Genomic DNA, 13,227 nt, shown 5'->3' on the forward strand with positions numbered 1-13,227 from the left:
ACAGGCTTTTCAGGAAATTCAGCAATCTACCAGTGAGCAGCCGCTGGTCTTACTGCGCTCTTCACCTGGGTGATTTATCTCATCGGTATGAGGAAGGTAAGTCCAATAAATTTACCCCTTCCCCTATCCCTTATCCACTTTTTAAAAATGGTAGTTAAGTGCTTACTATATGCCAGGCATTGTACTCAACTCTGGGGTAGATGCAAGATAATCAGTTTGGACCCCGGACGTGTCCCACACGGGGCTTACAGTCTTAATCCCTATTTCACAGGTGGGGCAGCAGAGTCACAGAGAAGTGAAATAACATACCCAAGATCACACAGCATGCAGAACTGGGATTAGAACCCAGATCCTAGCGTGGCGCAGTGGAAAGAGCACGGGCTTTGGAGTCAGGGCTCATGAGTTCGAATCCCAGCTCTGCCACTTGTCAGCTGTGTGACTGTGGGCAAGTCACTTCACTTCTCTGTGCCTCAGTTCCCTCATCTGTAAAATGGGGATTAAGACTGTGAGCCCCACGTGGGACTACCTGATTCCCCTAGGTCTACCCCAGCTCTTAGAACAGTGCTCTGCACATAGTAAGTTAAGCGCTTAACAAATACCAACATTATTATTATTATCCTGGGCCCGTGCTCTTTCCACTAGGCCATACTGTTTCTCATCCAGGCTTCGGACATCCATGCTGTGCGTACAGCGCAGTCCCACAAATATGTAGAAATCATACACTTCTGCCATTCCAAATCTTTCGTCATCTTTCATCCGCACCCCTGGTTACTTGTTGTTTTGGAGGGTATTCCTTTTGAGATGAATGAATTAGGGGATAGCACACCAGAAGTCAGAAGCAAAACCAAATTTGATATATTTTAATATTCTAATCAGTCCATCGGTGGTATTGAGTTCTCACTGTGTTCAGAACACTGTACAATACAACAGAGAGAGTACAATACAACAGAGTTGGTCGACGCATTCCCTTTTCACGACAAGTTTACAGTCAATCCAGATTATCCATTTCAAGTAGTATTTCGTGAATGCTATTTGATTTCTAAGGATGAAGTCTGCTAAGAGTTCTAAAATTAGGGCTATGACATTCTCCAGCACGTTAAACTGCAAATGTTTTCTGTCTGATCCCGTACATTATATTTACATCTTTGCACTATCTCACAATCTTAGGAAAACAATCAGGAATTTCGGTAGTACCTCTTTTCAGGCTCTGCTAGATTAAAGCTATTAAACAGAGGTAAGCGCTCGATAAATCCGATTGATTGATGATTCTGCCCCAGCCTTATTTAAGGATTCTGGGATCTTTTTTCACGTTTAATCCACTTGCTGTCAAGAACTGGAATTGTTTCCAGTCCCGTGCAGTCAGTTGTAAATCATGAGGTGGTGTTTTTAGCTGTTGCATGTCTAACCAGGAATTTCAATCCCCCCAGATGCTATGTTTGGCCACATCCAGCTTTATGAAGCAAATTTCTTATTAATTGAAAAGATTGAACTATTTAAAAGGGATTCTCCCATGCTAGTGTACTGTAACACTAACTGTAGTTAATTTACATGTTAGATTACTGTAGAATGTAAACTTCTTATGGACAGGGATCATCAATCAGTGGGATTTATTGAATGCTTACTATGTGCGAAGCACGGTACTAAGCACTTGGGAGAGTACAGTGCAACAGAGTTAGCAAACACGTCCCCTACCCACGATGAGCTTACGGTCTACTGGGGAGGCAGACATTAAAATAAAGATTATTTCCCCCAACTCTGTTGTATTATTGGAATTTCCCAAGTGCTTAGTACAGTGTTCTGCAAATAGTAGTGCTCAAGAAGTACCACTGACTGATGGTTGACTGACTGTTCGACTCAGTTGTGTTGCATCTGACTCTGCTCTGCAATGTTTACACTTCTTTATTTATCCCAGAACACTCCTAGAGATATTATACCAACGTTTCTCAGGTCTGGTTGTTCTTCTCCTACTGTGTGAAAATATACATTTCTGACAGATGAAATCCTGGAGTGGAAAGGACCTTCTGAGGTCATCTACTACATCCCCAGGTGTATTAGAACCTGAACTGCATTAGTAGTGAGAAGAGTAATAGTTTCATCGCAAAGCCTTCTAGTAAGGCTGGAGAAATCCAGGGGAGAGAGGAAGTTATGGTCCTTTGCCCTTAAATGAATTTGGAGACCGACACGTAAGGAAAGATGAAAAACAACAGAAGCCCATGAACAATATAAAAGATAAAACTCAGAATCCCCCAGATCCAGCAGCCCAGGGGCCCGGTGGGGGGCTCAGCCCCAGGGTCCAACCCCAGTCAAAGCCTTCCCAAATTTAATAATAATAATAATAATAATAATTTTGGTATTAGTTAAGCACTTACTCTGTGCCAAGAACTGTTCTAAGCGCTGAAATTTAGAAATGTGTAGAGGCTGCTCAATGCCCCAGTTGGAGTCTCCCACAGCCCCGCAGACATGGGGTCCAGAGCCAAGGTCCCAGCTCTTGGGGGCAGGGAATGTGTCTGTTTATTGTTGTATAGTACTCTTCCAAGCGCTTAATACAGTGTTCTGCACCCGGTAAGCGCTCAATAGACTCGACTGAATGAATGAATAGGGATCCCTGGTCATTTTGCTCGGCGGTCAGCCCACAGGGATGGGAGACTGAGGGGTGCACAGTGCAGCCTGAGTCCCCTACCAGTCCTCGGACAGTGTTAGAGTGGAACTCTGATTTCAAAGTCTCCAGGTTGGTAGCGGTCCAGATTAATTTTTGTCTTTTCACCCTCACTCCTCCACTTCTCCATAGGTTCAGGGCCCGGCCCAGGTACGGACATCCTCCTCTGGGACGTTGGCCCACCATTTTGTTTCTTCTCAGTCTCCTCCAAGTCCATCCCCACTCAACTTTCCTTCCCTCATGCTGAAGTGCTTTTTATTCTTGAAATATATTTTCCTTCTTTCCTTCTTTTGCATTTTTCTAGCAACAATTCTCCTTCCTTTTCCAAATTCCCCCTGGAAAACTCATTTCTTCAGTGAGGGCTTCTAAATGACTATCCTAAATGACTCAGAATGGGGAAACAGGACCAAAATGCTTCTGGGTCTAGGATTTCAACACTTTCTCACCACCGTAACTTACTGTCTCTGGAGGGTGTAACCTTTGTGACAGACTAGGAAACCAAAGGACAGAGACTGATTGTCTGCTTGTGCTAATCAGTGACTTCACTCAGCAAGCGATAAGCACTAGGCAGGTGGAAAAAGTGGCCCTATTTCTCTTTATGCTTTCCCTAGGTCATGTAAGTGTTTTTCTCTGCTTTCTATGGCCATTTTTAATCTTCCTTTTAATACCCATTTTAATATATCATCTTGAACTCTGAAGGGAGGCGGGCAGGACATAAATGGAAAACTATGTCCCTTTCTTTTGTGCACTCTTCCCTTCTTATGCCCCTTTTTTCAACTGTCACTCCACTGCTTCCCAAGTAAGAAATGGGGGCGTCGGGCCTCAGAATTTTGCTGCTCCGTGAAAATTGCCACCCTAAATCTGGGCTTGGTTTGGCCTTCTGTTCTGGAGAACAACTTGGAGTGTTGCTTATTTATGAGGGTGTAATCGATCTGTTAAAAATGTAAATAAAGATCGAGGTTATGATTTTTGTACAAACACTGGCAGAGAGGCCTAGTGGAAAGCGCAGAGGGTTGGAGGCAGGAGATCTAGATTCTAGTCCCAGCTCTGCCACTGGCCTACTATGTGATCTTTGGCAAGTCACCTAACCTCTTGGGGCCTTAGTTTCCTCCTCTCTAAAATGGGGACAAGAGAGATTGCGAGTTCTGCATAGGCCAGGGACCGTACCTGACTTTATAAGCTTGTATCTGTACCAGTGCTTAGTACCTAGTAAGTGCTTAAATACTATTATTATTGTTATTATTATTAGTTGTGTGCTGGTGAAAAGACCCAATTCTAGTTTTTAGGGTGAAAATTAGACCTCCTTTTTTCAGGTAAGCAGACTTTCTGTATACTCTTCCAGTAGAATAGTTAAAAACCAATCCTTGGATAATGTGAGTATAGGAACTCTATTATTTCAAAGTCTCAGGGTTGGTAGTGGACTGGGTTAATTTTTGTCATTCCACCCTCATTCTTCCTCCTCTCCATCTGATTTTACTGGGGCTGGTGACTGCTAGCAGATATTCAGAGAGATCCCTCTGTCCCTTTGTGGTGGTGAACTCCATCAGATTTGGCTATGAGTAAGTGATGGAAACCCTGTCTCCCCACTAACCAAATGCGCTATGGAATTCTAGTTCTCAAGAAGGGTTGCAGATTCTAGAGGGAGAACAAGCAACCCAAAGGCACTAGAACTGATTGTTTGATTGACTGGGCATTTTTCCTCTGGGAAAACAGTCATGAAAAGATAAAATGGAAAGCCAGTTCTTCTCAAAGAGGAGAGGATAAGCTCCACCCTCAGAGAAGGTATTTGTGAAAGTAGTTTGAAATTCCTAAACTCTATCCCTCTTAGTTATGTGCTTCAGAATGGCCCCAAACTCTGGAGAAGGATTTTAATGAGCATTCAGAAAGCTGGTATTTTTTATGGGATTTGTTAAGGGCTTATTATGTGCCAGACACTATACCAGGTACGGGGTAGATGCAGGCTAGTCAGATTGGACACAGACACTGGGCTAAAAAGCCTTACCCCCATTTTACAGATGAAGCACCAAGAAATGAAGTGACTTGCCCAAGGTCACACAGCACACGAGTGGCAGAGCCGGGATTAGAACCGAGGTCCTTCTGTCTCCCAGGCCTATGCTCTATCCACTAGGATACACTGCCTCTCCAGGTATTTCACCTGCCTTTCATTAATCTGAGAACAAACATAAATTAATGGTGGAATGCCCGTGAATTTTTTTACTCAAGATGTTGTGACAGGAGAAAATGCCAGTTGATTCGAAAAAGATTTGGTAAGTTTGTAGGTAAGAGTTCTGTGATGTGTTGTTGTCAAGGCTGGATGTAAATGAGGGCCAGGTTCAATAGTATTTGAATGAGGGCCAGCACCACTTTCCCCCTAAATCATTTGTTACCACTGTCGGATAGAATCTTGGGCTGTGTGGACCATGGGCCTGACACATTTTGACATTTCTTACCTTCTTCATTGCAAACTGCCTTGCTTTTTCTTTTTTTAATGGTATCTGTTAAGCACTTATTATGTGTCTAACACCGTTCTAAGTGCTGGGGTAGGCACAAAGTAATCAGGTCCGACACAGTCCCTGTCCCACCTAGAGCTCCCAGTCTATGTGGTAGCCCCAGTCTAACAATTTATAGTTGAGGAAATGGAGGCACAGAGAAGTGAAATGACTTGCCCAAGGTCATACAGCAGGCAAATGTCAGAGCTTGGATTAGAACCCAGGTGTTCTGACTCCCAAGCCTGTGTTCTTTCCACTGGGCCATGCTGCTTACTAGCAGAACCCCAAATCCTCCAACCGCTGGTTTTAGTTGTCCCTCAAGACTGCTCTCCCCTGGTTTTTGAATACCCTCCCTCTATTTTTAGTTCCCCTCCGACCAACTCCCCTATCTCTTTTTCGGCCTTTGTCTCTCTCCCCTCTCTCACACTCCAAACTAGTCTCGGGAAATCATAGCATCCTGGGTTGGACCAGTCCAGAAAGCTTCTGCTATCATGGGGTTGGCTGTCCTGGTGTTTTGGAGTAGGAGGGCATTCTGCTTACCGGACTAACAAACAACCTGAAGATAATGAAGGAACTCAGAAAAACCTAGCTGGAAGTGCAGCAGCTCCTACAAGGGGAGCAGGGAATCAGACGATCGATCCAGGGGCCAACAGGGGTTACTACTCTTATGATAACCAAGAGATGTTCTACCTGTTTGGGCCTGGTTGAACAGCAAACAAAACGAAGATGTTTCAGTCACCAACGGGGACGTACAAACCTAAACTTCCCAGGACTTTTATGGGGATTGATGGTTTGTTTTAATGGAAAGATTCTAACCTTTGTGAAGCCTTCCACATTCTGTCTATTCAAAGCTCTAAACTCTGTGTGGACAGATAAAGGGCCTGTGCTTTGAACACAGCCCCTCGAACGGGTACCCGGCACCACCTGTGTATGCTCTGGCTTTTTTTCGTTTTGTTTTGTTTTCCACAAGCTAAAATTGCCCTGGAGTTTCTTTGGTTACTGACTTCAAACACTGTGTAGCCCTGAAGCTCCATATATAAACCTGACTGCATGACAAGCTGATTGAAAACCGCATTACAGGTTTCGTTTTGTTTAATCCAGACAGACTGCTGACTCAGCCAGGCCTGCTTTCCCGCTCTTCTCGACCCCGCGAACGAGACCGTCCAGCTGGCAGATTCAAGTTTCCGAGGCTCTTCATTTCAGCTAGTTTTCAAAGTCCAGGAATTTTTCTCTTAATTGAGGTTACTTCTCAAAGAGGTAAGTGCCCCTGTGACAAGAGACGGTTAACAGGACAAGGGCTTTGACTGTGACTGAATTCGGAGAAGAAATGAGCTGCTTGGTGCAGTAAGACCTTCTCTCTCCAAAACTAAAAAAGGGAAAAAACTCCACTTGGTCTAATGACAATTCCTTATTTGACTCGAGGCATTTAAATGTTAGGCGATGACGTTTTTGCTCTCCACTTGGGGAGACGTTTCAAATGCCCCAGTCAGTCATATTTATTGAGCACTTACTGTATGAAGAGCACTGTACTAAGCGCTTGGAAGAATACAAGAATATAACACATTCCCTGCCCACAGTGAGCTTAAGGGCTATGGAGCGGGAGACGGACATTAATATAAATAAAATTACAGATATGTACATAAGTGTTGTAGGGTTTGGTGGGGGAGTGAATAAAGAGAGCAAGTCAGGACGATACAGAAGGGAGTAGGAGAAGAGGAAAGGAGTCTTACTCAGGGAAGGCCTTTTGGTGGTGGGGAGAGTAATTGTCAGATACAAAGAAGGAGAGTGTGCCGGGACAGAGACAGGATGTGGGCGAGAGGTCTCAAATTGTGATAGAGAAGAAATGATTCCTGAAACTCATTCTCAAAGGCCCAGTAGAAATCCAAGATGCCGAATAAACTAACACAATAAGAATGCTTAGGGCGTGGCTGTCTGGCTCCCGGCAGAATCTTGTGGCCATGTTTTAGGTATCTTTCCCAGCTCCTGCTTGGGCCTGGGAGTCAGAAGCCCTGGATTCTAATCCTGGCTTTGCTACTTGGACAAATCATTTAACTTCTCTGTACCTCAGTTACAGCATCTGTAAAATGTTCAAGATTGTGAGCCCCAGGTGGGACAGGAACTGGATTCAACCTTGTAAGCTACCCCAGCACTTTTAGTAGAGTGCCTGACACACTGTAAGCACTTAATGAATTAATACCTTTAAAAAAAATTGGAATGAAATACAAATCCAATTAAAAGAGCAGCAGCATGGCCTAGTGGAAAGAACGTGGGGACCTGGGTTCTAATCCTGGCACTACCACATGCGTGCTGTGTGATTTTGGGCAGGTCATTTAACTTCTCTTGACCCCAGTCTCCTCATCTGAAAAATCAGTCAATTGATTGTATTTATTGAGTGCTTACCGTATGCAGAGCACTGAAGCACGCACCTGGGATAATAAAATATAACAGACACATTCCCCGCCCACAGTGAGTTTACAGTCTAGAAGATGAGCTTACAGACTAGAGAATCGAATCCTCTTCCCTCCTACTTTGACTGTGAGCCCCATGTGGGACAGGGACTGTGTCCAACCTATCTTTGCTCTACCCCCACACTAAGTACAGTGCTTGGTAGATAAGTGCTTAAATACTATTTTTAAAATACTGGGTTTTTTTGGGTCTGTGTGTGTGTGTGTCTCCTTCCTTCCAACCCCTGGAGCAGAGCACAGAACCAGCATCCCAAGAACCAGCCACCTCTTCTTACCCAAGCAAGACCACGGGAGGAATATCGGCCGCCGGAAGCCACCGTTTTGGTGACTAAATATGGGGTAAGTTGGTTCCAGATGCTTGCCTGGGTGTCAACTCTAGGGGATCCTGACTTCACTTGAGTTTACTGCCATTTGGAGTCAATGTTAAATGCTGTCATGCACTATTTTAAGGATGACTAAAAGGGAAAGAGAAGTTTTCTCCTACAAAATGGAATTTGGGGAGAGGATAGCTGGATTAGAATGTGGTCATTGTGGAAGCTGGCAGAAACTTAGTGGATGGAGAGGGTTCATTTTAGGATGAGAAGGTATGTAGTAGGAGTCATAGTAATAGTAGTATCTGAATACCACTGGGTGCCGTGCACTGTACCATAAACATTTGGGAAAATCAGATGAGAGAATATTTCCTGCCCTCAAGGAGCTTAACACTCTAATGGAGGAAACAGATATGAAATATTTACAAGAACAATTAAGGAAACACATATGCTCAGATGATGTGTGTAAATCAAATTCAAAGTGCTAGAAATGGTTGGTGGGAGTGTATAGTCCAAGGGTTGGGGATTAAGCGGGGAAGCCTTGTTGATGACTATGGGGAGGAAATGAGTTCCAGGCTGGGGAAAAGAATGAGTGAGGGGACGCGGGAGAGTGAGGTATAGGCAACAGGTTGACATGGGAGGAACAAACAGCAAGGTGGAGAGTAGGAGCTATGTAGGATGGGATGAGTTGATGGAGATCCTTGAAGCCAGTTATGAGGGATGATTGATGCGGCAGATGGGAAACCAACATAAGGTTTTGCTTTGAGAGAACGAGCTTCGCCGATATATTGTTGAAATGAAAATTTAAGCTTCGGAAAGAATTGTCTGAACATTTATTGTAGGTGTGCCTGAGATTGAGCATGTTAGTAATCCCTGAAGTCAAAAACTAAGTGGTAAGGGTGGGTTCCTGAAAGCTCTAATCTCAAGTCACTCAAGGCATTTGTCTACAGGCATCTGTCCTGTGTGCACTGAAATAGTGAAACCAACTAAAATGGGCAAAGCTATTTGTTACCTGAACTCATCAACGGACACTCCTTCTGAATGAGGTATTGTCCAGAGCTGCTGCAGGTGCACGCTCCAAACTGATGAAAGAAAATAGCTGCACTACAAGACCACTACAGACTCAGTGGGTAGAACTGTGCAGATGGGGTCCCCTTCTCCATAGAGAGAACAGGTTACAACTGGATGAGAAAATGTATTCTAGTAATTCCCTGGATGAGGTCGATACACAGGCTCTTTTCTAAACCCTTGACAAGACATCCTTCCAAATAACAGTCCATGGTTTCGCAGAGGTCGTGGGTAGCGTATGTAGATGGGTTTTGACCTCGCTGAAGCTGTGCATAGGTTAACAAATTTGACACTAGCTGTAGCAGAGCAAGGCGTGATGACCCTGCGGAACAGAGGAAGAAACTGGAAATAACATGAAAAGTCTGCACTTGGTCAAATATTTCTCCAGAGTTTCGAGAGTTTTATTTTTTCTGTGCTTTCCTTTAAAGGTTAAATCTCAAAAGTGAGATTTTTCCACTGACCTACTTTAGTAAGTGCTCGGGAAAGTTTGGTAGAGGTGATCCCTTCCCACTAGAAGCTTACGGTCTACAAGCAGAGACGGATATTAAATTAGGGAGCGGAGAAACAGAAGAGTAGAAGAATATTCATATGAGTAGTGTGGAGCTGGGGCGAATATCAAAGGGCTTAAGGGGTACACAGCCGAATGCATAATCGACACAGAAGGAAGGGCGGATCTCAGATCTGTGATTTCTCCCCCTTGCCCACAAATATCTCCTGGCTTTTTGGCAACAAGGCAGTTTGCTTTCTGCTACAGATGGCCCAAGGCTATACCTTAGAACCTTCCATGGCAATGGAAGGCGTACTAAGATTGAGATTTATTTCTTCTCAGGACCCATTTGCAATTTATAGAACTGAAATCCTTTCAGAAGTTCTCGGTCTTCTGAGCAAACAGGTATTAGCAGCCCCACACAGGGGGCTGTAAATGGGTCAAAACAAAGCACTCGGGCTCTCGGGAAGAACCCCTCCCTTAGAGAGATTCTCCTGACACCCCATTTCCCATCCTGCAGTTTTCTTTCGGAGCCCTTTAACTGTTGAATGCCTCTAGAGGATTTCTACCCGTAATATGGTTTTACTGCCACCTTGGTGGGCTGTTAATGGAGGAAAGGCAATGTAAAATCATCCACTACAAAAAAATCATTCTAAAAGACAGTTTGGAGGGGCTGAGGGAATTTTGGTATGGATCAGAAAACACTGAACTGGAGAGCGCAACATCTGGCATTCAGAGGAGGGTAAGCAGTGATACTTAATGATTACAAACTACGAAGACGGATTTCATTTTCCAACAATAGAATGATTTCAAGCGCCTGGAAATGTACCTATGATGGGGGCGATTAGTCTTTTGTGACTCAAATGTATGCAATAGAATGAAAGCCGAGTATTTTCAAAGATTAAGAGGAAAGGGATTTTCTAGACGAAATTAAAACCCTTGTCAGCTACACCTCACTCAGAAGCAGGTGACCCCTTCTGTCGCTGTCTCTGAATGTCCTGTTCTACACTGTACAGGAAACAAATCTGAACTCACTGTTAGTACCCTGCTAAAACTCCTGAGCAGCAACATAGTGTCTTGTTCAAACCATCCCACTCACTTTATTTAAAATGAGGAATAAAGAATTTGGTTGTCAGTACACAAGACTGTCATTTTTCCTTGTGCAAGAGGCCGACATCATCCGCTTTAAATCTCCCAGCCTGCTGTCAACTGAGGAGTTGCCAAAGTCTTGCCCGAGATGTCCTTGCTCTGCCTTTTCTATTCCTCTGCAGCACAAGGCTCCGGTTCCAGGTACATCAGTGTCAGAAATGACCAATCTCCAAGGGGTTGTTAAGCAACACAGCTCACACTTCTGGTTTTCCTGGCTGGGGCTTTCACAGGGCTGCAGCCTGGCATTCTTTTTCCCTCCTCCAGCGGAAGAGGAAACCAAACTTCAGTCACTCTCTGCCTCCCCAGCAAAGTGGCCGTTCTGGGAATGATGCAATCCTGGGGCTTTGGCTGCTGTTCCACCCAATCTCTGCAGATCAATCATCTGCAAATGTAAAGTCCATGGCAGCTACCAGAGTATCAGACAGCTTTGTTGCAATTTTATCTAAGAAAGGGGAAAAACAAATCATGAGCAACCACTTCATTCCTGTTGGATCGAGACTGTCCCAAGCTAACTGAACTGTATCTCACTCTCAACCTTGCCACCTCTGGCCCCCTGCCCAGAGCTCCCTTCCCCCCTCAATCCTAACCGGCCCCCTCCCTCCCCACCTCATCCAGGGGGCATTGCCCAACTAAATACCACTTGCCCTGGTCATGTCGTCCCCTAGGCCACAATCAGCACTTTTCAATATCAAGTTATTTTCCATACATGTGCTGTTACTAATGGCATCTATGCTTTCCTCCTATTCCAAATTGTGTCTGCCCCTCATAGCTGACTTCCCATTGGACTGGAAGCTCCGAGTTCAGGGATTTTTTTTTCTTACTTTTACTGTACCTCCTCCAAGCACCAAGTACTCTGCACAAAGTCAGCACTCAAATATGAATGAATTTAAAAATGGTACTTGGGGAGTTGAATGCTACCTGTGTAAAATTTATTCACATCCGCTTTGTTCCCTAATCTCTTAATCATCATCATTGGCCCTGCAAAATTTACAATTTGCAGAAACACCTGAAAAAAGGTGTTGTCCTGGCCAAGTAGATTCCTTGCTTAAACTAGACAAAAAAACACCACATTGTTTTCCCTGGTGTTTTTGCAAATATAGGCAAATTCCACTAACTGCATGGTTTGGGACTAAGCCTGCTCTTTTTGAATTTATTTTCTGTAAAGGGAGAATTCCATTTAGGTTCAGCTCAGGCATGGTTAGGGGGCCCTTCTCTTTGAGCCAAAAAGGTCCATCTCCCCCAGCTTGCTGAGCCCATAGACGTAGCTCAGGAACCTTCTGAGAAACTAAACACTGCTTCTTCAGCTCTGGGCATAGAACAACCACAGACACTATTTTTCTGAAGAAAATTAGATTTTGCTGATTCCCACAATGCTTTCAAAGAAAAATTATTCAGCTGATGTGCCACCCTGTCCCCAATCCTGTAAATCTGCAAGAACCCCAATGAAGTACAAGAGTGAACAATCCCCTGGTTTACCTGCTCCAGATATACTTTGAGGCTGGGTTATTTTTTGGCCTAAATGGGACAGATTACCCAAACAATTGCTCCATCTTTCACTTCACTTGGGCCGTCTCAACCGAGCCACTGATGGTGGCCCTCCGAGCTCAGTTTTTCCCTGCATCCCACCAACCTGCTCTCTTCTGCAACTTTTTCCTCTTCTTGCTTGCTGCCAGTAGACCCTGACCCTGGAGGAGGGGATCCAATGCCTGAATGTCCTGCAGATTTGGTGCTCGGGGAACGACCCGTGCTACCTCAGCTTTTTCACTTCTGTTGCTCTTTATTTCCACAGTGATGTCCCCCAACTGCAAAGGAAGAAGGGGTAAACAGTTGAATGATCACCTGGCAAACAACCGCCGATTACTCCTGAAATCAAATGCAGAGTAGGCGGTTACTCCTGACTTTTTCTCAAGAGCATTCCAGCAGCCGTTTCCAATGTGCGGCTCTGAGCCACCAGGCCTGAAGCCAAAAATCCTTCTGCCGCCCTGGTCGCTGACGGGCCGGATGGCCTTTGGGAACACCACTTCCCTTTGTGGGCCTCAATCTGTCCATTTGTTAAATTAGGAAAATTAGCTAACTGAACTCTTAGGCTAGGTAACAGCTGAGGCATCAAACTAAGAGCAAAACGTAAAGACGGTATTTTCAGAGGGTGGATCTGAGATAAACCACTCATTCATCATTGATCTGTGAAAAATACCCAGGACACTGTCCAATCTGGAATCTGTGTGGTGGGGGAAAGGGTAAATCCTATTGAGATTATCGCCGACCTTATATGGAGTCAGTGAAGAAAGTATTTTGTACCTCCGGATCTCTGTCATCATCCATGGCTTCTTCCTCCTCTCCACTTCCTTCTTCGCTGAGCTCTTCCTCCTCCATTACCTCTTCAATTCCACTGGTGAAACCTGATGTCTGCATGCCAATGCCACTTGGCCCAGAAGGCATTACTTGGGACACAAAACAAGTTCTTTAGAGCCCCGTGCATTACAACTTTCCCGGAAGCTTTCTTATTATTCCCTCTCCTCTTACCCAACCCCTTCCTCTGAGAATACAAAGATAGGAATGGGGGGAGTGGAAACCAAGTTTTAACTTGACAGCTTTCATTTCA

General features: G+C 44.6%; 1 protein-coding gene and 1 long non-coding RNA gene across 5 annotated transcripts in view; one reads left to right on the top strand and one right to left on the bottom strand.

The window, feature by feature from the left end:
- Positions 1-13,227, top strand: part of LOC120638445 — a 26,401-nt gene continuing 13,174 nt past the window's right edge. The window contains exons 1-4 of one of the 3 annotated variants that reach the window (XR_005660108.1): positions 1-96; positions 6,247-6,402; positions 7,844-7,949; positions 12,415-12,930. This is a non-coding gene — a long non-coding RNA (uncharacterized LOC120638445). Of the gene's footprint in view, positions 97-6,018; positions 6,074-6,246; positions 6,403-7,843; positions 7,950-12,414; positions 12,931-13,227 lie in introns of those variants that run through there. The other 2 variants (XR_005660107.1, XR_005660109.1) reach the window with 2 other exon arrangements.
- The window catches only part of GNL3L (G protein nucleolar 3 like), a 20,032-nt gene continuing 17,356 nt past the window's right edge, over positions 10,552-13,227 (bottom strand). For both annotated transcript variants that reach the window (XM_029067890.2, XM_007669690.4), the window contains exons 14-16: positions 12,924-13,066; positions 12,256-12,427; positions 10,552-11,067 (exon numbers count right to left, since the gene is read on the bottom strand). In XM_029067890.2, the coding sequence (XP_028923723.1) occupies positions 11,000-11,067; positions 12,256-12,427; positions 12,924-13,066 (383 nt within the window). In that variant the 3' untranslated portion in view covers positions 10,552-10,999. The remainder of the gene's footprint in view (positions 11,068-12,255; positions 12,428-12,923; positions 13,067-13,227) is intronic.

This window comes from Ornithorhynchus anatinus, chromosome 6, assembly GCF_004115215.2.
Source record: "Ornithorhynchus anatinus isolate Pmale09 chromosome 6, mOrnAna1.pri.v4, whole genome shotgun sequence".
NCBI lineage: Eukaryota > Metazoa > Chordata > Mammalia > Monotremata > Ornithorhynchidae > Ornithorhynchus > Ornithorhynchus anatinus.